Below are 27,958 nucleotides of genomic sequence, written 5' to 3' on the forward strand. Positions count from 1 at the left end.
TCCGAAAAGCTCCCGATTGGCTACCGAAGTCTTTGATTCATGCGTTGACGCCAACCTTTCCCTCGAGCACCGCGAGCAACTCCTGTCTCTCCTAGATACTTTCCGTTCTTCGTTCGACTGTACGGAACACGCCTTGGGTCGTACGAACAGTGTTTCCCACCACATCGACACCGGGTCCCACTCTCCCCTCAGACAACGCCCCTATCGCGTTTCAGCGGCGGAGCGTCGTATAATCAACGACCAAGTGAATGACATGCTCGAGCGTGGCGTCGTTCAACCATCCCAGAGTCCGTGGTCTTCTCCAGTTGTGCTAATGCGAAAAAAAGATGGTTCTATTCGTTTCTGTGTCGATTACCGCCGCCTAAACAAAGTCACACGGAAGGACGTCTACCCTTTACCCCGCATTGACGATGCACTCGATTGTTTACAAGGCGCTGAGTACTTCTCGTCATTGGACCTACGATCTGGCTACTGGCAGGTTCCCATGGCCGAATGCGATCTACCGAAGACAGCGTTTATCACCCCTGATGGGCTATATGAATTTACCGTCATGCCATTCGGGCTCTGTAATGCGCCCGCAAATTTCGAGCGCATGATGGATAACATACTTCGCGGTCTCAAATGGAACATTTGCCTATGCTACCTGGATGACATCGTCGTGTTTTCTTCAGACTTCTCGACGCACCTCTCACGTCTCCACCAAGTTTTGACATGTCTTAAGAACGCTGGTCTTCAGCTGAATATCAAAAAGTGTCGCTTTGCAGCTCGCACCTTGACTATCTTGGGCCACGTTGTGTCCAAAGACGGCGTCCTCCCTGATCCTGCGAAACTTCGAGCTGTCGCCGACTTCCCTAAGCCGACGTCACTGAAGACCCTCCGGAGCTTCATCGGCCTTTGTTCTTATTTTCGTCGCTTTGTGCGCAATTTCGCGACCGTTATCGCACCTTTGACGCGACTTCTCCCCGTTGGCACCGACATGTCTCACTGGTCTCGTGAATGTGATGACGCATTCCAGACGCTACGCCAGCTGCTCACAGCTCCTCCGATTCTCCGGCACTACGATCCCCGGGCGCCTACGGAGGTGCACACTGATGCAAGCGGCGTGGGCCTTGGTGCGGGGCTCGCGCAACGGAAGCCTGGCTATCACGAGTATGTTGTCGCCTACGCGAGCCGAACCCTCACAAAGGCCGAGACCAACTATTCAACCACTGAGAAAGAGTGCCTGGCTATAGTCTGGGCTCTTGCCAAGTTCCGACCCTACCTTTATGGCCACCCGTTTTATGTCGTCACGGACCACCACGCTCTTTGCTGGTTGTCGACTTTGAAAGATCCCTCGGGCCGCCTCGGTCGGTGGGCCCTGTGGCTTCAAGAGTATGATATCCAAGTGGTGTACAGGTCTGGCCGCAAGCATTCTGACGCGGACGCCCTTTCTCGCTCTCCTCTACCCCCCGATACAGCGTCTCTCTCGGCGCAGTACACCGCTATCTCAGCGCTCAACGTCGAGTCCATGCATTCGGAGCAACGGAAGGATCCGTGGATTGTTGCCCTTCTCGACCTTCTGTCGGATTCCACCGCCAATCCGCCCTCCCGCGCGCTCCGCCGTCAAGCCTCTCATTTTACCGTGCGAGACAACCGGCTCTACCGCCGCAACTATATACCGGGTGGTCGCAAGTGGCTTCTCGTAATACCTCGTCACATGCGCTCCGACATCTGCGCTGCTTTTCATGCTGACCCACAGAGTGCTCACGCAGGCGTGCTGAAAACTTACGCAAGGTTGCGCCAACGCTTCTACTGGCGCGGTATGTACAGCTTTGTCCTAAAGTATATCCGTGCTTGCGAAGCATGCCAACAACGCAAGATTCCTCCGCAACGCTCGACCGGCGCTCTTCAGCCTTTACTTTGCCCTGCGCGGCCTTTCGATCGGGTCGGCATCGACCTTTACGGCCCACTCCCATGCACTACGTCTGGAAGCCGGTGGATAATCGTTGGTGTTGACCATCTCACCCGATATGCAGAGACTGCCGCCCTTCCTGCCGCTACAGCACGTGAGGTTGCTTTCTTCATCCTGCGCAATTTCGTGCTTCGACATGGCGCTCCTCGAGAACTCCTCAGTGACAGAGGACGCGTCTTTCTTTCCCAAGTAGTCGAAGCTCTGCTTGCCGAGTGCCACGTCGTCCACCGTACATCAACCGCGTACCATCCGCAAACCAATGGATTAACTGAGCGCTTCAATCGCACTCTTGGCGACATGCTCACTGCATACGTCGCGTCGGACCACTCCAACTGGGACATGGTTCTCCCCTTTGTCACCTACGCTTACAATACCACGACTCAAGCAACCACAGGCTTTTCACCATTCCTTTTATTGTATGGACGAGAACCCTCGTGCACGCTCGATACAGTATTGCCATACCAACCTGACGCCTCTGAATATCGACCCATATCAGAAGTAGCCAGGTACGCTGAAGAATGCCGCCAACTTGCCCGTACCTTCACGACGGAAGGTTAAGCCCACCAGAGGAATCGACATGACACCGACCTGAGCCCTACCACTTTCCGTGTCGGCTCCCTCGTCTGGATGTGGATTCCGCCTCACGTTCCCGGTCTTTCGTCTAAGCTGCTGGCTGCTGGCACGGACCCTACCGGATCGTCGCCTGTACATCTCCTGTAAACTATGTGGTCGAACCTCTCACGCTGTCTGACGATCTGCGGCGTCGTGGTCGCGAGACTGTGCGCGTCAGCCGTCTTAAACCGTATTACGATCCCTCTATCGTGTCGTCACCGTGACTCGCCAGGATGGCTAGTCTTCTCTCGTGGTATATATATATATTTCCTTTTATGTGTGTGTGTCACTCGGCTCGTTTTGGCCAAGAATTTTGTTTTAATTTTGTTTCTTCTGCCGGTACACAAAAGTAAATGTGACTGCACACTTTCTGCATTCAATTAACCATTTAAAAAATATTCCACCATATTCCAGGGTGGGTCATGTTTATCTTAGCACCGTGGGCAATGTTTAAGTTCGCTGGCCAAGAAAAAATTAAAATAAAGGCACCCTCGATGGGGTGCGAGCACGGACTGCGCTTTGCCAGGAAAGGGTTTTCTTGTCAGGGATCATAAGCTGTTTAAAGGACTAGTCCGGGCGAATACGAACTGCACGCTCGAAGCGGTTGCAGAGATAACAATACTAGTGGTGCTGAGAGCGCAATAAATAAGCAGCTTCGATTGACGGGGAAGCTTATCAATAATAGGATGGAAGCGGGGAGCCCTCCGTGGGGACTCTTGGGAAAAGAAGAAGCGCGGGCGCAAATGGGAAGCGAGAGAAAAGAGGGAAGACGGCCGAGAGGAGAAGAGAATGAGCTTAATGTTAACTAATGCAGTCGGGGGCGCTAATTCGTTTGAGAGAGCGTGAAGGTTGTAGAAGCGTAAAAGCTACCGGCGTAACAAACAAGCCGGTAAATGATTACCGTGTGCCTCGGTAATATTTTACTTACTGGGGCGGGAGGGGGAACGCCAGCAGTTTCGGCACTGTGTACCTTTCTTCCGCGCTGCCCGCATGTCAGAAGCTTAGCGTAATTTTGCTCAGGTTCGCTTTATTACTCCCGCTTCCTAATCGACAATATTACAGAGCCGCTCAATTTCCGGACGAAAATGGAAAACTTGAGCGAGAGCAGTTTGGACCACGTTTCTTATAGATAGCGCTCGGTTTTCGCGTCTGTTGCTTCTTTTTTCGTGCAAGAAGCTGGCGTTTCTTTCTCAACAAATGAAATTTTTATGCCCAGGTGCAAAATCATTATAGAGATGAAGCACGCGCGCGCCACACACACACACACACGCACACACACACGCACACGCACGCACACGCACGCACACGCACGCACGCACGCACGCACGCACACGCTGAGAGAGACAGGAACTGATATACCTGAGCTGGCAGTGTTAAAGGTATATTGCGAGAAACCCTTTTAGCAGATATGATGTCAGCGAAGCTTCATGAACGCAGAGGAGATAAGGCGGAAAGAGCGCGGGAATTTATGCAGGAACACGTGGGAAAGAAGGCAAACAGGTAAAACGCAACTTAGCAAAAAAAAAAAAAAATGAACGGAAGACGTTGATCAGGAGAGAAACAGCCCTCGATTTTGAAATTAGAAAATTGCTCGCGCTTGATTTGAGCGCTTTTGCGACTGCTGTAGCTTTCGTTCCATCCTGCTTTGAACGAGAGATTGGGACGCCTTGCAAAACGGGTTACTGTGACTTTGAGTCCTTTTTTATGCTTGTCTGTTACTGCTGCTCAGGGTTTTCTCACAGTTTGCAATTTTCGTCCCTGCCGTATTTCCAGTCAGTTACAGTAGCTTACGTGTCAACTACAGCAACAAACATCTTCAATTCTCTGAATAGACAGAGCTTGTAGAATGCTTCAGACTTGTTGCACCGGTGAAGGGGAAAATATTTTTATCAACGTCCATCAGAATATTTTAGCAGCAGACGTCAAATGTGAGACGATTTCGCATATGCTGAAGGCCGCTGCAACATCATCGTTTGGTCCTTCAAGGTATAAGGCTAAAGAACATCGACTAGCTTCACTTATGACGTAAACCAAGAAGTCACAGACCCTGATATAATAAAGCTTTGGCTTAATCTGCTCTAATATCGATCGCTCGTTGTACCGCACGTTTCCAATGTATCAACGCTGTACTCGAGTCCCATACTTTGCCAGAGTATGTGAAGGCACAGGGTTTGTGAGGCACTCTATACGGCCATTTTGTACCAAGACCACTGCAATGGGAGAGCGGCTGCAAATATGCAGTGCCGACTGCAGAGGCTAAGTAGCGTTTCAACGATGCGGTGGACTTCACCATCACAAAAAACTACGAAACGTCTGTGACATACGCAGTCTGCACTGGCCCACGTGATTCAACATCGTAAGAATGCCAACAGCTGAAAGAAATGAGCAGCCTTCGCAATATGGCTCAAGAGTATTCCACTCACAGGGAAGATGCAGTGATTAACCGCTACCGTAGTCACCGGTCACGGCACAGGTGCGAATGATACCGCAGCGTAGCTCTTCAACACGGATCGATGGTTGCAGTTCGGCCTTTCCCGCTGTCACGGCTGTCGTGACCACTTGGTCAAGAGGATGCAAGTACTTCCGGGGATTTAAGTTCCAGGAGAGCACAAATATTGATACCACCGACTTCGGGTGCTCAAAATGTAGAGTGGCCTTCAATACCGTCATGAGTCGTGGGTATATATCCTCGCCTCGGAAGGAACCACATGACCGGCCCCACATACACACTCCCAAATATTAAACGAAATGTGATTTCACACTCAAAGTACAAATGATCCTTTTTTTTTTCTTTACCGACGTGTGAATGGAACAAACTAGATTCTTCCGTTAAGAACAGTCAATATTTGCAGTCAAGAGCCTATATTTTATGATTAGTTGAAAAAGAACTGCATGCTTTATAATTATGACATACCTGTGTTATTTCCTGTGCAACATATTGTATCCATAATCATTACTTATACTACTATACCTTGACTGAACGTTGCACTTCATTGCCAGGTATTGATTTCTAAGTTTATTATGATGCTTTATTTTCGGCTTACCATGACGTTTACATATGCTACTAGTACTTACATTCAGCCCTATTTCCACCTTTGTTCTATAAATACTATCGCACTCAATATGAGCTGCAACACGCGAGCCGTCGCCTCAGCTCCACTTTCTAGAAAAAATGCGTTGGCCCTCCCACTCCGCGAAGATGGTTACCCAGCGAAGCTGAAACGTGCGGCTCCAGTGTTTATCACTGGGTTAAACCAGAGGGTTCATTAAAGTATTTCTCAATTATGAAGTTACACACACGTTCGGCTGCGATGGAGAGAACGACGTCACTGGCGGTATGCCCGCAGTCCGCCGTTGTCGCTTGGGTTCGATTTCTCGAGTTTGCTCGGCGGCGTGGTTAGTAGCATTCGCCCGCCCTTGCCGCTTGCGATTCTACGAAATTAAATTGCTTCAAAATTAAATCTCTCCGTAACGTAAGACAATGAATGGCTGATACCCTCTTAAGCAATGGTTCATACCCCCGTAAACACGGCCTCCCCATTACGACGACAGAAGAGAAGTGAAATTCTACGCTGGAATGATGTGTGGCAACGCAGCCACCTGTGGAAGAAGACGACGACGACGAACGCGGGAGCAGTGGCACTAGCGCGTGCCGCGCACGAGCGCGAGCCCAACCCGAGGGGCGCGAACGAGCCAGCTGCGGAAGACGACGACGACGCTCGAGTCAATGCTGATGATGATAGTTTTCTGTACACAGGCGATTTCGCGTAGCCATATACAATTTCACCTAGACATATAAAGCTTCGTTTTAAAAAGTGGTGAGGGTTTCACCATTCCAGAATTACCACCGTGCTCTGCGCTGTCTGCTTTCTTCGCGGAGCGATAATACAGTCGCCCGCAAAGCAGCCAGTAAGTCCTTAGCCTTAGCCCTTAGCGCAGCGTGCTTCGTGATGGCGCATGCTGCCCTAGCTTCGTAACTATTCTTGTTTTTAAGCGAAGCTTTATAGGCTCACAAGTTTCGGCGGTGTTGGTGGTGGCGGTGCCAGGCTGAAAAGGGGGCCGATCCTGGTGGTAGTACAGAATGTGTCCAAGCTCAATGGCACATAACCCTGTGGGCTTAGGGTCCTGTAACGCGCCCTTGCACTACCCTTGTCACACGTGGGACCCAAAGAGACAAAATTACCACCCCTTCTGCTGTCGAGAAAATGGGGGCGAACGAAGCTTGTCGTCCGATTCTAGCGTGAGGGCTTCCGAAGCCCAGGCGAAACGTCAGCGCAGAGCCGCGGACTCCGAGTTGCGGGAGCGCGATGTTGAGGCCAAACGTCAACGAAGAGCCGCCGACCCCTCAGTTTAGGGCAAACGAAGCGGAACGCCTGCGACAGTGTCGTCTTGCCACAAGTTTCGCTTACCCCCATTTTCTCGACAAGAGAAGGGGGGGGGGGGGGGGGGATGATTTTTGTTTTATTTTTTCATTTTTTCTAATCAGCATTGGAGTGATAGCTGCTCGATGGGCCAGTGTATTACCGCTCCGCGAAAAAAGCAGACGACGGAAAGCAGGGGGTATGCGCTTTGCTCGAATGGCTAACACCCTCTCCACATTTTTCTTGAGAGCATCGCTGAAGCCATGGCTGGCGTGTTGCAGCTCATATTGAGCGCGATAGTACAGCAGTGCAGATAAATTTATTACGTATTACGGTTACCTCTGTGCATGCCCTTTCTGTTATGGTCCCCGGCGGGATCGACAGTACTAATAAATAAACAAATAATAAATAAACTAACTAAATGTAGATCGAACCAGTGCTGCAGGATGATTTAACCTTAATCCAAAATTGCTGTTCGACCTGGCTCATGCAGTTAAATGTATCAAAATGGAAGTTCATGCACGTGTCTCGTAAAAGATCTAACCTACACTTCTCATACACGCTAAACACTACCGCGCAATCACAAGTGGAATCTTCTAGGTATCTAGGCATAGAAATAACAAGTAATCTAAGCTGGTCAAAGCACATCACGTCGCTTTCTGCAAGCGTCTCTAAATCACTAGGTTTCATCAGACGATCACTCACCTTTGCTTCGCCCACGGTTAGACTAATCGCATACGAAACTTTCATCCGTACCAAACTTGAATACGCATCCCCTGTCTGGAACCCCCATCAAGAGTACCTAATCCAGGCGTTAGAGGCAATACAAAATCGAGCTGCTCGTTTTACTCGTATAACGTCCAAATATGATTCTCGGTTGAGCGTTACTAACATCAAAACTTCGATTGGTCTAACCCCCCTGGCATCCCGTCGTGAGATAGCAAGTCTTTGCCTTTTTCATAAGCGGTATTATAATTTTCCTCATTTACGCGAGAGCCTAATTCTGCCGCCCATGAGATCATCACGACGTCTGTCTAATTGTCACAGTGTTCAACGCATTCATGGTGCAAATAACGCTTTCAATAAATCATTTCTGCCGACTGCCCTATCGGATTGGAATGTACTTCCTGATGGTATCGTTAATGAAACTAATTCTGTAAAATTTAAACAGTTATTATTACACCAGTGTTGTCCACAGCCCCAGTAGTAAGTTCTTTTTATCAGCTTTTTCGTTTTCATGTGTCATGTGTTTACTGTGTTTACCTGTTTTTGCAACCTGTATTAATGTTTTTCTTTTTTTTTATGTGACCCGAGGTTACCATTTGTTACCCCCCCCCCCCTTATGTAATGCCCCATCAGGGGCCCTTAAGGGCAAATAAATGATGATGATGATGATGATGATGCTGGTGGTGGTGATGATGATGATGATGACAGCGTGAAAGGTATGGAGAAGCGCACGCTCAGTTCAGTGCACGTAATTCTTCGTGGTCTGCCTGCAACTACTGTTAAGCCTGCCGTGCCGGACACTCGATGTGGTAGGACCGCTTCTTGCAGTTCATGAATAACAGAATATGGGGCACGTGTTTTTCGCCCGCCCTTTCTGCGTAAGTGGGTGAGGAGCAGACTCTCGGTGTGCAGATGCGAACGACCAGTGCCAAGACTGAATTTTGGGTTTTTAACATCACCTAAAAGGTGGAAATGTGCGAGTAAACGCCATCTTCATTAATATTTTTTTTATTATTTTAAGGTGACACTGGTCTGAAGTTACACCTTTGTGACTGCAACATGGATGTGTACCTATGTATACGCACTCTTGTTTTATCGCCCTTCATCACAATTTTACTTTTCGTTTCTGTGTCCTTACTCGCAAGGTAAATGGCTAGAGCGCGCTGGCCCCGGCCGACCTGTTTGCCTTCATTTAAATAAATTCCCTATTATTCATTAAATGTTTCCTTAATTATGCCGCAAATATCACGAAAAAGAGGGATCGGACGGGTAAATCAGACTATGCGGTGAGTTAGTGATTGTTGACGGCGCACGCTTACAGTGCTCGGATGCCGTAGAAACTGCGGTCACAGCAGCAATTCCGTTTGCTATACTTCCAAAGCCGTGCATGTTCAGGGCACGTAATTGAGCCAGCGACGCAATTATACGACTTTCAATCGGAAGCCAGAAAAAGTAAAAGCTTAAATGAAGCGCACAGACCATATTTCGTGCTGATTATTTTTTTTTATTTTTCACTCATCTTGCGCTTTGTCATTCACTCGCAGGAAGCCGTGCCTCCATTTTATTGGTATTGTCAACTCGGCTGGACGTATCTGGACGTATGACAAAAAATGAATACGATCGGAAGAAAAGAGTCCATACAAAATGCACGTCCTGGTGAACAAGCAAAGCATTACCTAGAGAGTCGGTGTAATTAAAGCTTTGAAAAAAACTCCCCCCCCCCCCCCCCCTTTTCGCCCAGCGCATGGTTGCACCGTCAGCGGACCTGAAATAGACTAACACAAAAACATACAAAAGTTTAATCGTGAAGCAATGGCGACTAAACTTACGCATGATAATTCTGAAGGACACGCTGAGCAGTTGGTAGACACAAATGAATTGAAGCAAATAAAACAATTCCAGCGGTTGCGCTGCTGACAGCTGTCCAAGAGGTATACGCGTATAAAGCCTCCAGTGGAGACTGAAGTCTGAAACCGCAAGTATCCGAAGCACGCCATATGCAAATGCGGTAAATCTCGGTGGGAGCGTCACGTACTAAAGTGCTAAGTTGATGAGTGAGGTCGCTGCCGCTGCCGGCGCACATTTCCTCATTTCTCAATTCCTTCGCACTGCAACCATCGGTAGAAGACTGCGATTCATGATTACGCTGACCACTACATCTTGCGTTCGTGGGTGGACGGAGTGTCAGTGATATATTTTGCGGATTTAAGTCGCATTTCGAAATGCCAGAACTTCTACGGTGTCGGCGGTCCTATTTTTTTTTTTTTTTTTTTCTGCTCACTGGCCGAATTTGTGGCTTGAGCCATTTGTGGCTCAAGTTTTCCTGTAAAGCGTGCACTGCCACATTATGATTAGTTTAGAGGAGAAGGTAGCTTTCAAAACACACAGTGTCAACATTAAAAACGGAAACTGATCGACGTGTCTCACGCGTACATGCTTCTCATCCAGTAATATATTGATACTTTAATGTCATCAGTAGCCGGCCGTCACTAGCCTACGCCAAAATCCTCCCCTGACGAGAATAGGAGGAAAGGAGACCGTAGTATGAGACCTCGGCCCTCTCACTACGTGGCTCCGAAGGCGTGTTCCAAGCCGCGTGCACGGCGACGCTGATGACAACAGCTGCTGCTCTTTCGCGTTTTCATAACAAGAACAGAGCAGAGTGATGACATAATCAAGGGGAATAACACAAGTGCCCGAGATGCGCGAAAGAGAGACGCCAGAGAAGAAAAAAAAACAGGTGATGCACCTCCCGTAGCCGGCGGATGCACAACAGCGGAAGCAAGGAAGCAAAAAGCGCGCACAGCTATGCCGACGTAAATGCGCGGTGGTGAATAAAAGAACGCCGCTCGTGGAAGCAGCTCGTCGGCTCGCAGCGCGATCCCAGCGCGACGAGGAGCTTAGCAGGAGTCGGCGACGGGACTAATGGCTGTATGGACGGATAGCTGGTGGCTGTACCATGTCCACCATGGTAAGCAATTAAAATGGGTGCGAGAGTCGGGATGCTAAAAGTGCAGCTGAACGCAAGGTGGTATGTGTTCATCTCCATCCACTTGCTTGATGGCGCGGTCGTGATTGGAGTCGTGATTTTGTTCATTCCTTCTGCATGCTGATTTGGAAATCAGCACACAGCTTTAGAAATGGCAGCAACGACGTTTCCCATATATCTCGCAAACACACACACACACGCACGCACGCACGCACGCACACACACACACACACGCACACACGCACACACACACATCTTTTATCCCTATATGAATCTCTAGCTAAACGTTTCTCTTTAACAATGCATGACTACGCGAATCTAGTGCTTCGATGCCGCTTTGTATGTGTGTGGCGTTCGCGTGACTAGTGATTGCTCGTCACTAGCGAAATAGTCCATGTTCTGCTGCATGTGCTTTTATTAATTTGCCGGCTACGATTCACGCGTAAAATAAACATCAGCACTGAATGTAAAAACCGCACCGGAGAAAGTAGCTTTCTTTAAGGCTTAAGGTGATTACGAGCAAATCCTCTAACATCATATAACATTGGACAATGCGAATCTGGCGCAAATTCCGGATTACAACTTTAAGCAGCAAAATTTGTCCATGCTGCGCACCGCGAAAATGAAGTCTCGTGCATATAATTAACCTCGACTCGGCACCCACCTTCTTCCTTGTTCCTTCAATGGAGATTAGGTCGAACCGACTTTTATTTTTCACCTTTCCTACCATAGACCACAAACTCAAATGCGCGGATCATTGATTATTTTGCTTTGTGGTGTGTTCCCGAAGCCAAGGGCCATCGATAATGAACTGACCCGGATCGGCAGGGATCTGCTGGTTCTCTTGGTCCGATTGCCGTGCCCATTCGGAAAAACCCACTCCGGAGAGCTTTCGGAAACGAGCACACAAAAAGAAGGTGGATAGAAAAAGAGACAGCCAAGAACCGCTCTCTCTTTCTCTCTTCCGTGAGTAAGAGGAAGGGTGGCAGCGCGCGCTCTTATTTGCGAATGGATGGACATAGGAGCGCGCCGAGCACTAATGACCTTGTCATTATTTTCCACCCTTCCGCCTTCCCATCCGCAGCTCGTTGTTCATGAGCGAAACCCCGGGGTCGGTCTTCGGAGGGGTCCGCCGGCGGAACCTCGGAGTAATAACGCGTGCACATTTCGCCGCTGTTTCTTGTGCGCCTTCCTCCTCCGCGCCTTTCCTTCACAGCGGCAAGAAGGGAGCCACGATCAATGGCACGGCACAGTATCAGGACAGGAGCGCGGCCTTCCCGGGGCAAAACGAAAGAAACGGTGGCCCGGCGGTGCCTTATTAACGCCCACAAGGCACGTTATTTCTTGCGCGCCTCGCTCCTGGGCGCTGCGAGTAATCCGAGGCTGGCGCGCGCGCTCTTCGGGCCAGACAAACGACCTCCCATTGAGCAATGGCCGATACCCACCGGCCTTCTCCGGTGGCCCGGAGCGTGGGTCAAGAGCAGCCGCTGCTCCTCCTTATCGTTTTGCGGCCGTCCAGCGGTCTGGACACTGGCGGGCGCGACGCGCAGTCCCCTCCTTCCGAGCCGCGGATCCCGAGATTCGCCCACATATCGACTACGGATTGCCTGCTTCGCTGCTGCGAGACCACCGAGCACAAATGGGTGAGAGAGAGCGAGAGCCCACGATAGGGAGGACGAAAGTAACGTTTCACCAAAAGACCACTAAGCTTGCTACGGTGTACACTGCGGGAGAAACACGCGGGACATATGAGAGAGGTAGAGAGGAAGGAAGAAGAACCGGAAGTACCCAAGGAACGGCGTATCGCGACCTTAGAAGCGCTCTCGCAAATCACTCGACAGCGGTGGCTGTCGCCTGACCTGGCGTGGCGCATTTCTTCGACGTCGGAGACGATAGACTACGAAAGTTTCTTGGCATCCGGCAGGAAAGAAATATACCCGGCCTTCATTATGCAGGAGTTGACGGAGCGAAATTGCGAGGAGTGACAAACTGTGGCCTTGAATGCGAAAATTGCGCCGCATCCGCGTCCAGAACTGGGTAACACGCGTCGGTGGCTTCAAATTGGACTTTCAGAGTGAGTGTCTCCAGTGAAACGGGCGCCGTTTCTTTCGTCGCTTCCCTGCAGACGGGTAACGCGCTCGATTGTGACTTCACATATTCGGCTGTCGGTCGAAGGAACCCGTTCGTTTTGCCACTGCGGTGACTTGTCTTTATAGTGGGAAGGGCGCTAATTCTGCATCGTGTTTATCCGTTGGTTCCTGGGAGTGTGATAGCAACCCCTACAAACACCCGGCCAGGCAACTCTGTGGCTGCAGTAATGACCGCCTGTCACCACCTCTCTTTTTTCACAGTGTTCGTACACTATCACGGAGGAATAGGCGATGTCCCTTTAACCATGCTGACGCGTAATTTGATGCACGTCGGTTAGAGTTTGGCTCACAGTGGGGAAGTTTCTCGATTTATATCCGGAGTTTGATATGTCTTCCTAATTTGTTCGAAGTTGCGAGTGATCACGATGCTTGGTCGGTCGGTCAAATTTAACGTTCCAAAGTAATTCTAAGGTTATCAGATTCGCGATAGAGTAGGGGCTGCGTGGAATTACTTAAAATCCGCCCAAAAACGCGTGATCACATTACGAATATTCATCCTCGTTCGCGAGCTGACAGGAAGAAATTGAAGTCCCTTAATTTATTCAGCCTTTCACTGTACTTTGGTTTCCGTGCTACAGCGTTGTCGGTCATATCAGAAAACTCTTTTGGACAGAGCAATAGAACGTTCAGGAGCAGCTCCTCAAATCAGGTTTAAGCAACGTACGACTCATATAAACAGTGCACAACGCCTTCTTTCCCTCTCTTTTCCTCTTTGTTTTTATATAAACAAGGATGTACGAGTTTTCCTTAATTCCTCATTTAATGAAAACGCGAGCGGCAAATTGCTAAGCCTTATACAAGGCCAAGCTCCAAAGAGCCCGCATGCAGCGCACATAGCTTGAAACTTGGTGTAAAGCATTGGAAGGACGACGACGCAACAGCGGCGAGCACGCCGGCGTTAGTGACAACGGCCAAAGCGAAAACAAGCAGATATACAAAAGGCTGCGAGGCACTCAAAGCGGTAAAGCTTTTCTGCCCTGAGGATCTCATGCTGAGTAACAAGCCGCCGGAGAGAAAACAAATCCCGGGATCTGGCCCGGACGCCGGACTGTCTCCCATCTTATCCGACGAGGCAAGCCGCGTGGAGAAGCGTAGATGCTTGGACAAGGATAAGTAACTGCCCAGTGAGAGGGCAAAAAAAAAGAGAAAGAAAACTAGACAGGAATGGACCTTGCGAAAACTTCAAGGGACAATCTCTGTCATTGACATGAATCGGAGAAATTAGGGCCGGCATAGACCCTTAGAGTTTTCTCGACAATATTGTGAAGTTTAAACATAGTCTGTATGACTCTACGAACTCACGACGAAAATGCAAGCATTCCAAAAGCAAAGACTGGTACTGCACAACAACGTCACCGTGACGAAGACGTACGGGACCCTCCCCTGTTGAAAGAAACGATGCGCTATACCTTAAATAAAACTTGTTGTTGGGCTAGTTTGTACATTCTTCATACAACGATAGGACACCTTAAATGTTTCGTCTACTTTAGAAGGAAAAAAAGTGGCTGATATCACACTTAACACCATATTTTAGTAAGCTATTCGGCTGCGAATCCACATGCTTACATATAAGTATTAGGCTGCTTTATGTTTTGAATGCAAATATAGTGTTTCCCCCGAAGAGTGGATGACCCTATAAACCCCTTAAACGCCCACCCGTAAATTATAATTGTAGGGGCGCGAATGCTCAAGCAATAGGCTGTTGCGTTGTTTAAAATTTTACAGAGACACATGCAAGCTTTGTCTATGCATATGATGCGAGCTTAGGTGGCGCAAACCGAAAATACGAGCCCACAAGCGTCCTTTATTTAGATCTAAATAATGGAAAACGACCCCAGGAGCAATTAAATGTTTCGAGCTGAGGCCCCGCTTCTGCGTTTAAATTGATTTTTCTTGCAATGTCAAATACATGCTGGCGAAAGCCGCATTCTGGAAGGTGTCCTGACATCATTATAATTGCGTGGCATGCTTTTTCTGACCTAGACGCTTAAAGGATAAATAAGCTTTGACATTCTATTAATAAAGTAAGCAATGATAATTGCACGTAAGCTCTTTCCACTAGTGAAAACAAAAGGGTTCATTAACTATTCATTAATATAACGAGGCCAGGTTTTCGGTGGCTCCCGTCTTATTTCTTTACGAAACTCTCCCCTTTGTTTCTGTTTGCTGACAGGATGACTCCAAACAAGCGTTGCAATATTTACAAGCATAGCACCCCAAGCTCTTTAATTAATAAACATGAAGCTCTCCTTCCTTTCGTTGAAGCGCAGTTCCAGGTTAACGTGGGATGCCCTTAACAAATGAACACACCTAACATTCGGTTCGCGCTGCAAGAAAACATATTTTTGGTGAGGGTAGAGGTTGGGGGTGGGGTGATGAGTATTACATTACGTGTCAGTTGCAAAGAATGCAATTTCTGTTTCGAATCCTCTCTACATCTCCAATTATACTGACACAGCGCGTATCAACGATAAAAAAAAGAATCCTATAAAGCGCTTAAAGTTTATCTGATACAAAATGGCTCATATTTCATTCCTCTGTTTATAAGTTTAGCATGTCTATGTGCAATAAGGTCTCTCCTCTGCACTGTCGGTACCTACGTGCTTCAAATTTCAAATTCAGCAATGCATTACGCCCGTGAACATGTCTTTACACCTTCCTCGCGAATTCCTCAAGATGGCGAATCCAAAGAAGACAGACAGGTCACAGGAAAGCGGAGGTTTGAGCTGAAACAGTGGGGGTACACAGGAATCTTCAGCCAAGGGCCAATGTCTTGACAATGGGACTTGTGTTCGTCAGGGCGTCTTCGTGTATTCGTTGCCTTCACAAATACAAGTCCCTTTGTCGAAACGTTGACTCCCGACAGAGGCGGCTCCTTTTCACCCATTCACGATAGGTAAATGTGCCCTGTTGAGAGAGAGAGAGAGAGAGAGAGAGAGAGAATTACGGAAAACAGTATTTTTTTTTTTTGGGGGGGGGGGGGGGGAGGGGGCATGCAAACCTTGCGACAGGTTAGAGACAGATTGGAAGCGTTCACACTTGTCGCAACCGAATTTCCACCTGTCCTCCCTACCGCGGGAAAAAAAAAAAAAAAACATCGTTCCTTTTCCCATGGCGAAAAACGGAAACTTCGTCCTGATTCTTGGAATACACATTAATATCATCCCGTAGTTTGCCTTGATGTATTATATAATTTATTTTGCTTGCAATTATTTGCCCTACTGAAGTCAGACCGCGAATAGCTGCATTGTCAGCAATTGTGCAGCGTAATCTTGCACTTTTTGGCACAGCAGGTCTTCACACGCGCAATTTGCACGAACAAGTTCATGAATTAGGCAGTCACGCCACAATTTAACACTATGAACCATACGCTATGCAGGCTGCACAAAAGTTGATTTTTCAGACTATTGAGAAGTTCGAATACACAAGCTTTGTTGATTGTGAGGCGGGTTCTTCGCGGCTCACAAGTTCTTTCAACACTACCTTATGTTTGTTTCTTTGACTTTACCTTTAGTTGTTCACTCTTACCTTAGGGTAGATTAGATGGCGGTTCACTCTGGCATAAGTGCCGAGAAAGAGAGAAGCAAGAAATTGAGGAGAGGTTAACCAGACGGGAGGGGGAGGGGAGCACGTCAAGTTTTCTACCCTGCACCGAGGGTGAGTTGATATAAAAACGAGACAAGGGAGAAATATCAGTAGCTGCACGCACACGTGAAAGTGCGCAGCAAGTTTGTAAACGGCCCCTGAGACCTGTCGACTGTAGCTACGCCCTCCTCCTTCTGCGCCAGCGACGAAACCACAGCAAACCTAAGGTATAACCGAACACGAGCAAAGTAGCGTGGCCATCACCGACTCCAAGGCGCGTTTGGGGTGGAGGAATATAGGGATGTATATTTGTCCAGATACAAGGTTTGTGCAAGTATTTAGAAACTTGCTGGAATATTACATTTCGGGAGCTGTCGTGAGACAGCTGGTGTTGCTTACTTAGCAGAGGTCACATACTTCCTCTGAACTGTCAGCCCTTGTTGCTTTTCTTAGCCGGGGAGTGTTCCGTCCTTTCTAGCAAAATTTTTCTACTGACTGCAGCTTCTTAAACTTTGTGCCACTTTGTCTTAAAAAATGTTGCAGTGTCGCCCGAAAGGCGAAGCATTGATTGCAATAGCAAATTACAGCTATACACAGTAAGCTTCACCTGTCTTTCACGCGACGTCACGAAACCGCGAAAACTCACCACGTCAAAGTGACGTGTACGCAATTAATATACCGAAGAAAACTGCCGGATATGCATTAATATGAAAACTGCCGGGCATTAATATGCCGGAGACTGACCCGTTGCGAAATAGAAGGTGGCTACCCGCCGATCGCTCTGGCACTTGCTACTCGGTGCTGCCGGAGAGAATGGATTTATTTGCGTATAACAAAAATTTTTGCGCGGCCGTTTAACGTTGTCGAGCCGTTTCAGCACGTACACGACATCGCTCTGCCAAATGTCCGTCGCTGAGGATCCGTTTTAGCTGTATTTTTATCCTTCCGTTGCACGCCGTCGCGATTTTCTACCAGACACCGAAAGCTAAGCAAGAAGACACGGGCAATCGCAGACGCGGGAACTACCCTCCTCATCAGGTTATCGACTTTCACTGCGCTAGCCTGGCGCCGCGCCACCGAAACTTTCCCCACTTCTGCATGCTTCTCGCCTCTGGCCAGGTAATTAGATAAGAAAAACCTGTCAAGTAAGGCAACGCTATTCGCTTTGAACGCAAACAAAAGCCACCTCCTATAAACGCAGAGAACGTTTCATTGGCCTGTTCAAACAACGCTGCGAGTCACCGCCCGATGCTTGCGTTGGCGGTTGCGTAAATTTGACGCCAAGAGATTGGAATAGCTTTACGTTATAGGGACCCAGGATAATGTAACGATTCTATTCCGCCTAAAAATTTCCTAAAAATTTTGACCAATCATGGAGGGTAGATTGCAGAAAGGGAATAGAAACGTTTGGAATAGCTTTACATTATAGCGCCTCACTAGCCGATTTTGCCTTTTAAGCAAAACAAAAAATGTCTTCGATTTGTAAGTTTTGGCACCTTTCATGGTAATGCAGTTTGTCGCTATCAGTTCTGACCAGTTCACACTTTCTATTTTTTTTCCCGCACGAAACCAGTGGAGGTATTGCGTAAAGTTAGCACTGACGCCGTCGCCTTCTATTTCCGGTGGAGCAGAACGTTGAAGTCATAGCGGTACCGCAGTGGTACTTTCTTTTTACGACAACAAAACAAATTCACACACTCTTTCTGCTGGCTTCATTTCTCAGATGAGAACATGCGGGGAAAACATTTTTGAACCAAGCCAAAATGTTTCAAGCCACGAATCTGCATTGCCAAAATCCACCTAAATTGTTTATTAGTAAGGAAGCCTGATCATTTCTTGTAAATATCTCTGCTGGTACAGCGTAGCTTCGAAATTATGAACTGTCGTTGTACCAACCTTCTGTCGTGTACTAAATATCTCCAAACCTTAGTAAAAGGATACTTGCCGAATATGTCGCTCTGATTCGTTAAAGAAACATTTAGCATGCGAATTCGCAGAATAATTTATCAAAGAAGCAACCACCGTAATGCTTTCCCGTCTAAGATCATTCTAAACAAATAACGTTTATGAGTATCCATTTCGAAACGAGAAAATGTCTGGTGCCACTTAGCTCATTTTTTTTACTTATATGCTGCGTCTACTCTCCGCCTTCAAAGGCCGTTAGTTGTAAAAAACCAACCACTAAATATCAAAGTTGTTTTTTAATACTCAAATACTAGTGTTGTTATCATTCTGTCTTCTTCCTACCTTTACACCAGCAATCTTACATCCGTCTACTGCTATACTCCACCTCGCATACTCAAAAAACGTGCCTAGAGTGACGACATTCTCATTTACTTATTAGATGAATACTTCGACGTGCTAGCAAAACATGCTTAATGGTTTATGTGATATTCCCACATTATACGCATCGATAGTCGTCGCCAGAAATTTTTTTTTATAACCTTGATCTCTCAGATACCACGATTTGGCTTCGAACGGTAGGACATTACCAACTGTCATAAAATTTGTCCTTCTGATTTTATTCCTTGTGATTCCATATAGCTCCATAGCTGACTTTCAACTCTCCAGATAGCATTAAACTTTTCTCTCTCTCTCTCTCTCTCTAAATATGGAATTATCGCGCTCTGTAGCGCTTGGTGCGTGCGCTCGCTCTACTTACAATTTTTCCGAACGCCTTTCTGTGCACACTCATAACTGATTCTAGTTCTCTTAACAGCTTCGCTGTAAGAACGGGCTATGTCGTCACTTTGTGCAATTGTGATCGCACATTTGAGAATTCCTGGAAGAACAAAATGATAACGGTGAGACCTGGAGTGCGTAATTTGTAATTTTGCTCTATTTGATCGATAGGTGTTTACTAATGAAGTGTCTAACGACCATGTTTGTTTCTCTCTTTGTTGTCACTTAAGGGTCCAACCTTGTTGGCAAGTTCACGACATCCGTAAAGAAGTTTGTCCAAGATGTTGAGTTCGGTGAGTACTCTAACTACGCTTATCTCAAGTCTAGCTGTTTTTTTTTTCTAAACAACATTTTGGGGTATGTGGCTATGACGAGTTCGCTGTCCTTCTTGTATATAATTGTGGGGAAATTGATGAGCACAATTTGATAGCGACACGCCCTGCTCGGTCGCTATGAATGCTTGATTCTTACATAGGTCCTCCGGGCAAAACCCTTCTAAATAACCGTAGCCCAGCTGTCTGCACCACTTTCTATGTCGAATTTGCGTGCTTGGGAAGGAGTAGTTCTCGACAGGCTTCTGTATAGCATTGCCCTACTGGCTGCTGTTAAAGCAGGGGCAGAAGAAACATTTTTCTCAAGCAACAGCGATAACTTCGAAGCCGTTCGAAGTCTAGAAGTCTTCGAAATTTAGATCACATCTGGAAGAATAGAAAAAGAGAGAGAGAGAGAAAAAAAGACGCTGGCTGCAACTGCTATGGCTCAAAGGTGCAGCCTGGTTAAAACAAACATGCCTGACAACTTTGTCCCTGGTGCTCTTAGGTTGCGTGTGGCGTTTTCTCTCGCTTTCAGATCCGACAGAGTAATCAAACATTAAAGGTGTACAAATAAATACAAGTCTCTTGACCTTACAAGTTTCTACCTCTTGCTGTTCTATTTAGAAAACTACGACATAAAAGTAATAGGTGTGGTCCTGCGGGAGCTCTTATACCACTTTTCATTACGTTATTTATTTTTGAAAAGATTAGCTGAGATTTGTTGCCTAGTGGCGTTCTCACTCAAACGTTTAATTGACACTTAACACTAAAGAACAGAAAGATGCAGCGAAAGATCTAAACGGGAAGATATTTAGGCGCTATGTCCTCTCCAATTCATCTCCACAGGTATATAGGACTCAAAGGCATCCAGAAGCCCACGCTGTTAGCGTGTCGTGCTATACCCTCTGTCTCTCCAACTACTAAGCCTTTCGTTAGCTCAAGCCCTGTAGGCCCTCGTACAGGAAGAAGCCCTCATATAACCTCAAAAATATGATCCTTGCTAACGTTTATTTCATACCTACCTGTTTAATGTGCTTCCGGCTTACGATATTCGTAAGAAGCAATGGACACTAGAAACTAAGGCTCCCGAATGTTACCAAGTGAATAAAACTGATGCTGAAAATGCAAACCTAATGTATAAGCCGATTTGAAATATCGCTTCTATTCTCCTCGGACATTCAACATAGAATTGCTCTTTTTTTTTTTTTCTTTCGTAAAGCTGGTATTGGTGCTCGTTTCCGGATAGACAAATGAGAATTATCATTTCGGAAGTTTCGAGCGCCGCCACCTTCGCTCGCGAGAAAAACATGACCGACATGAATCATGTACGGCATTAACCCTGTAATGCTCACAGTTCCACGTCAAGAAACATTAAAACAACTTGTTCACCTTTATTTCTGACCACGCGGAGTTCATTCCTTCGAAGAAAAAAAAAACCCAATAAAATGTCATTTGAGTGTCCACCTTATTATCATAGTAATTAATTACTTACCGTTTGGTTTGTTGAACAATTCAGAATTGAACCTTCACTACAGCATATCAAAAGCGCAGCTACTGACCTTGCGTCAAGTTTCTCGCGCTTAAATTAGTTTTTTGAGGCATCAAATTCATTGTATATGGGATACATTAAGCATTGCGAAGTAAAAGTGAACTTTGTCTTATTTTAAAAGGAACAAAACTCATCCAAAGAGAGAACCATATTTCGTTCTCATGCATTTGCATACAAATCATCGCGCTCGTGACGAAATCTGCTGATGAACTGTACGGAGGGGCTGCTGTAGCATTTTACGTACGCCCCAAGGCTGTAAAATGATGTAGAGAGTTTTACTTGGGCTTCACAGGTTTGGCACCACTCAGAATACAATTTGAGCTCCACTGGATGGTCAGTATTGGTCACTCGCACTATGATGTGGGAACATGTGGGAATGAGTTATTTACGGGTAAAATAGAGAATTAAACAAGAGAATAAAATTCTCGTCATGGGCGGCCGCATCATTTTTTTAAAGAAGGGAATACTGAAAACGGCGGTATTATAACAGCTGAGTGCGTGTTATCTGCAAGAATGACTTCGTAAGACGAAGACGATTGCGGGATCATATCATTCTGTTTCATCTGCCCCGCTACGCGCGATAAGTTGACCTGTTCTATGCCGGTTATTCAGAACGTCTTCCTAACGGATGCGGCCGGAGTTCTACGTTATTGCTTCGGTTTGTGGCTCTAAAATATCACTGAAATTGAGGTTTACGAGCACGTTGCGTTCGCGGCACGTGTTTTTTCTGCTGTGTCATAGCGTTCCTGCGGTGTTTCTTGATCTCCTCAAAAGGGCTGAACGACAACGAATGGCGTTGCCTTGCAGACCACACTCGCGAAGGCGCGGTCCAGACGAGTGAAAGGCTCTTCATGGCCGAACAGAAGGTCAGCGAGTCCTATCAGACGGTCAAGTGCGCCCTGATCAAGCTGCACGAACGGTACGAGGCCTCCAAGGCGGAGCGGAACATCGTCCACCGCTACGCCCTCTTCAAGGTTGGTGCACTTTTCCCCATCGCGGTGCCGCCTTAGCTCAATGCTGGGCACGCATTGACGTGTTACGGGTGCTGTGTTTCTATAGGCGAAGGAAGTGTGTACTCAGACAGAACTGCAGGCAGCGCGCGCCAACTTAGTCTATAGCGGCCGTGCCACACCTCTCAAACCCACCATCTCCAAGTTATAACGTCGCTTTTTGTGATAAGCACGCAGGGGAATCGCTTTAGAAGAGACTGATGCGCTTCTTTTAGAAACTCCTGCTTTGATATCATCGATTCCTTGTCGTCACGGCGGAAATCGAACGACGTCCATTCGTCTCTAGTAGAGTGTGACGTATGTGAAACCGGCCAGTAAAACCGAGCAAAAGAGCGAACTGACCTTTTGCGGCTTGCCTACAACGCTGGTGCTGTTCTTCTTCTTGCTCCATTTTACGAGCTGTTTTACGGACTCGGTCTTGAGAGCAGACTAACTGACCCGACTCTGGTTTCGTGTCCGCAGATTATCCGGCAGTTTGCAGCGATGTAACTCGAGTTTCTATAGCTGTAATTTCTCAGAACTGTGAACATGCACTTCATTCACTGCATATAGAATGAGAAAGGGTCACGCAGATGTAGACGAAAAAAGAAGCGGTGGCACAATGCTCTCTATAAAATTGACACACTGTTAGAAATGCGAGGTGCATTTCTTGTTTATAACATTCCGTGTGTGTTCGTTGCTATAACATTGGTAGTATTGAACGCTTCTACAGGTGGTAAAAAAAGAACTCGGTCTCCAAATGTACCACATCCCGCAGATCCCTCATGTATTTCTCGTTACGTGTATATTTCTGTAAGCATTTTAATTACCATACATAAACTAGCATGCTTTGCGGCTAACGCGGCACTAGCATACATTTTTGCTTCTGGTAGTGCCTCTCGCTTTATTGCGTTCTGGCGTTATAATGCTGAGAGCACTGAAGCGCTCAAGCCAGTTCAAGACACGATTTCTCTCAGAACACGTATTTGCCCCAATTACTTACGAGGAGACGAAACCGAAAGGCCTGGAACAGGTTGGAAGCATGAAGCAAATAATTATGCTTGTTGGTGCGCTTCCACAGCTAGCACAGCAGTCTTCTGTTTCAACTATTGCCTAATGCTAGTATCTGGCCAAACTAGATGGGTATTGAACATTCAGCGTTTCGGTGCTGGGCGGCGAACGGATTCTGCCCAAAAACAATCACCGAAAGGTCACATCGCTGATTATGAGCACACATAGTTACTTAAAGCAGTGTCAAGACTGCTCAGAACGTCATCTTGGTATGCCGAATACATATTATTCGTCTTGCTCTGTCAGTCTCGTAAAGACGAATACATTCAATATACGCTGCAAACATTTACCGCATACGTGCGATGGATATGTTTGCGTGAATAAATGAGCACTCCCGTTGTGCTTATCCAGAAAATAGCTTGATTCTTCCGATATACAAATAATGACTTTGAGCGCGCAATTACGACGCACTTTAGCATAAGCATGCCCACCTTAACAGATAGTTTGGACGTACTAACGTCGTCTAACACACCTCTAATTTTAATGGAAGCCTCAGACGTACCTTTAGCCAGATCCTTTGAAAAAGGTCATGATATTGTTTTCGAGTGGCCGCCAGGTCATTGCTGCAGTGCCTGAATCATTGCGATATGTCACTGACGAAGTTTCCATATCCGCCCATGAGAGCGTATAGTCCATTTTTATCCTGTGATCACTAACGGGCACATCCAAGCAGCTTCGCTTAAATACTTTTTGGGAACATTGTGGAGTCGTTCAATAGCCGCTTGTGCAACCTTGATCCATAATTACGAGCATGCAATGAGCAACAGGCCTCTCGCGGTGCAACCCAACACTCTGGTGTCACCTACGACTGGCGGTAACTTTATCCAATTCATATTCCTTCCTAATACAAATATAGCTTTCTTCTCTGTGGGCAAAATTTGCTGATGAAATGGGACCATGGAACACTGCTTCGGCCGCTAACCCCTCCACGTCCAGTGCCCAATGGACGCCCGACCTTTTACACATGCTTCGTTACCTTTTACTGAATATCCAAGCTTCATGACCTCACCCATCATCAACCGAAAAATGTACGCACGTTGTAATGAGATTTTTAAAACAAGCTCAAGAGAGAGAGAGAGAAGGAGGAGAAAAGAGAAAGGCAGAAGGCAGGGAGGTTAACCAGAATAACGTCCGGTTGGCTACCCCACACCGGGGGAATGGGAAAAGGGAACACAAAGATGACAGGGAGAGAGAGGAGGGAAGGAAAGAAGGCAAATTAGCGGTGAGTTTGCTGACGCGTGTGTTATTGCACTAATAGTCACAGACGTTGACACAAGCCCGTCGTCCTCAAGAAGCACAAAAGTGCGTTCACCGCTTTATGGGCCGACGAGCGATGGGGGCGGTGTTTCAGCAGCACCTGCACGGAAAGCATCCGATTGTCCAGTTTTTTTTTTTTTGCGCGTTAGCAAGTTCTTGTCTTTCTGGGGCATATCGTGGACAGTCGCACAGCAGGTAGTAGATAGTTTAGTCGGTTCCGCAGACCGCGCATGCTGCACTGTCGGTCACTCCAATTAATGTAGAGTATGCCTTTGTGAAGGGAACTCCTAACCAAAGGCGACACAGAAGCGAAGCTTCACGTCGAGGAAGTCCGAATGGAGGTCGGAGTTGCAGTGAGTGGTTTAATTGATGAAGTCGTGTAAGTCGTAAGTTTGGCGAATTCCACTCGGTCAGTGAGCGACTGCGTGCCAGGTGCCGAAGCTGCCTTGCGGCGTCTGTCCGCGAAAGCGGAATTGGAACGCTGTGCTCTTCTTGGTGTGATGTGCGAGCAGCGTTATCTGCGGAATCATTACCACTGATTTCAGAATGACCAGGTACCCATTGAAAGACAACCTCGTGGCCTTTTTGTTGGACGTGATGGTGAAGTTTCACGGTTTCGTATGTCTGCTGTCCATGACAGCCGCGTCGGAGAACTGACTGCCTGCACTGTAATGCCGGTTTTGAGTCTGATAACACAGCCCATTTTCTAGGTCTTTGAGAATCAATGAAATCCAGTGCAAGACGCAGAACCGTTAGTTCTGCCGCCGTTGAGGTCATGACATGCGATGTCTTGAACCGCAGTGTTATTCCTCGCATTGGTATAACCACCGCACCCCCAGAACTGGACGACGTAGTCGATCCATTGGTATAGATGTGCACGTGGTTGCTGTACTTTTCATGCAAGAGGAGTAAGCTCAGTTGTTTTAGAGCAAGAGCCGGTAGATCTGACTTCTTCTGTAGTCCTGGAATCGTTATGTGTACTTGTAGACGGCTCAATTACCACGGAGGAAACACTGGCTTGGCCGCAGGTGCGTACCCTGAAGTAAACGATGCACGATGTGCACTGACAGTAGCGCTAAATGTCGAGCAGGTCCTTTCAGCAGTGAGGCTCGCCAGGTGGTGGCAAGGGGTCCTAGCATAGTGTCTGAGATGCGTACGCATTGTCTCAACGGTAATGTGCGTCGTGATTTGATAATCCTGGGCAATGGCAATTGTTTCAGCCGTTGACGTACTGCGTGGTAAGCCAAGACATATCTTAAGGGCTTGGGCTTGAATGCTTTGAATCGTACGCAGGTTAGTCTTGGATATTGCAGGCAGGCTGTACCGCAGGAATCCAATGAACAACACCATGTACAGCTATAACATACCGTCTATGGATACTCCCCAGAGAAGTGAGAAAGGAAAGGTAGGGAGGTTAACCAGACTTTGTCCAGTTTGCTACCCTACACGTGGGGAGGGGGATGGGAGAGTGAAAGAAAGGCGGAGAGAGAATCCACGAGGCTTAATCGTACTTTCACATGCATTAAGGCAGGTGCAGCATATCTAAAGTCGGGCGCTCAAGCCTGTCGCCTTCAGGCACTGTAGTAGAGCTCGAATGGCTTTCTGGGCTGATGAGCTGTGAGGCCAGGCTTCCAAGACCTTTGCTTCCGTGAATGGCCTATCGTCGAGTCTATTCAAGACGCACTGGAGAGTCTTGCGTTGTTTATAGAAGCCAGAACAGTGAGATGATCGATGGTCTCTTCACACCAGCACTTAGTGCACATGGGTGAATCAGCCATTCCAATGCGATAGTTGTAAGAGTTAGTGAATGCTACTCCTACCCACAGCCGACACAGCAGTGTTGCGTCACATCGTGAAAGGTTTGCTGGTAATTGCAGTTTCAGTGATGGGTCGAGGCTGTATAATCAACGGTTAGAGTTCTGCGGAGTATGCCAGTAACTCAACGTGATGGTACACGCGAGGTTGCGAAGCTCTCTTGCAGCGTCTACTCTCGATAAAGGTATAAGAAGTGTCGGTGCTGCATCCTGGGCACGCCGGGCAGCGTCATCTCCGAGGTGATTACCAACGATGCAACAATGTTCGGCAGCCACTGAAAGATTATGTCATCACCTCGTTCAAAAACGCAATGGCAAATTTAATTGATTTGGGACACCGGTTGGTCGTAATTTCCACGTCGTAAACATTGCACGCCTTGGAGGGCTGCTTTCAATTCCCAAAATATTACTCATTTGCTATGGGGTTCTTTTTTAATGTATTTCACAGTATCGCGAAGGAGCGGCCACTTCGGAACCTGTAGATGACGTGACGCGTGAAGTCTTGAACTTGATGACGACCAATCGAGATGATGTAACAATGGCGCCCGAGACCGAACCATCCGTTTCCGAACTTTCCGAGACCGAACCATCCGTTTAAACATGGATTTGGTTAGCGTACGAACAATGCAAAAGTTCCAATGTAATCTGCTTGAGGGCCGCGGAGGTCAGGCTAGCCTTTTTCGCAATTCCTAGAACATCAAGGTCCACAGGAGGCTTTTTCAGGCACCACCGAGAGGATGGAGTTCTTGTTGCGGGCGAGTATCTCAATGACACAGAATGCTGGTTAGCCGCAATTGATCGGGAAAACAGTGCCTTGGGTCTTTTCTCAGGCAAGCGAGCGATATGGTGGTCAGCAACCCTGGATATATGGAGAACATGCGCCCGGAGTGTGTCGACCGACAGTCATTATTCGGTGGTTTCTCGCGATGACAATGGTTGCTACGGTTGAAGCACATCGAGTAAGCCCCAGACATGTTCGAAGGGCTTGACCTTGGATCAGGGATTTATACACACCCCCCTAACACCCCCCCCCCCCAGGAGAATCTGGACACCCCCCCCCCCCCCTCAAAAAAAAAATTATTGCGAACCAACCCCCCTCCCCCCTCCCTTCTTTCAGACAGGCACTCATCCTGGAACAAAATTACGCTGAACTCATGCACTGTGGTAATCGCTTAAAAAATATTTGCTCTTTGCGGAGGTGGACACTACGTGGCCTTAATTTTGTTGCCCAATTTCGATGTTCAGCTCGCACACGACAGTGCTACACTGCGACCTGCAGGGAGCGGAGAATCCTTGAGGTCGCGGTAAACGCTTGCGCGTGAATGAGATGCGAGACTCATGTTTGGTCTTTCTGTTTTTCCATTTTTAAGTCAACGTACTCGTATGCACAATACGTACAGTATGAGCACTACTGCTGTGTTTAGTCGTAAATTTTACAATGTGACACATTGCTCTCGTTATCGTTAAGCTCCGAACGACTAGACTGGGGAATGAGTAGAATTTACAGAAGGTATCCTGGAGAGCTGGCTTCACAGCAAGCACTGCTAATGCTTGCGTGCGAGGCCGAGAGAAAAAGAATGTTCCCTGCTTTGTCACCAGCTGCAATGAAGATACTGCTTCTTCCCGTAGGAATTGCTGCCGTTGAAAGAAGCTTTTTCACCATGAACATGCTCTTAACATCAGATAGATGTCACATGACGCCGGCCCTGTCGGCGCGCTGATAAAAATTTCTATCGAAGCTCCGAGTATTACTCATTTTATGAACGCAACAGACGAAGAAAAGGATGAATATTTGCAGTTTGTGGACCAAGCCTACATGAAAACAAAAATATTAACTTCAAATTTTTAGATAATATGCCATGAAAATTGATATTAACGATTAGAATTCATTACATATCTCATCCTTAA

General features: G+C 47.3%; 1 protein-coding gene across 2 annotated transcripts in view; it reads left to right on the forward strand.

The window, feature by feature from the left end:
- LOC119436486 (uncharacterized) overlaps nt 1-27,958 on the forward strand; it is a 190,806-nt gene that overhangs the window by 73,296 nt on the left and 89,552 nt on the right. Inside the window, exons 2-3 of one of the 2 annotated variants that reach the window (XM_049658135.1) lie at nt 19,287-19,349; nt 21,694-21,893. In XM_049658135.1, coding sequence (XP_049514092.1) covers nt 19,287-19,349; nt 21,694-21,893 — 263 coding nt within the window. The remainder of the gene's footprint in view (nt 1-19,286; nt 19,350-21,693; nt 21,894-27,958) is intronic. The other variant, XM_037703344.2, reaches the window with a different exon arrangement.

The sequence above is a fragment of the Dermacentor silvarum genome, chromosome 1 (assembly GCF_013339745.2).
Source record: "Dermacentor silvarum isolate Dsil-2018 chromosome 1, BIME_Dsil_1.4, whole genome shotgun sequence".
Taxonomy (NCBI): Eukaryota; Metazoa; Arthropoda; class Arachnida; order Ixodida; family Ixodidae; genus Dermacentor; species Dermacentor silvarum.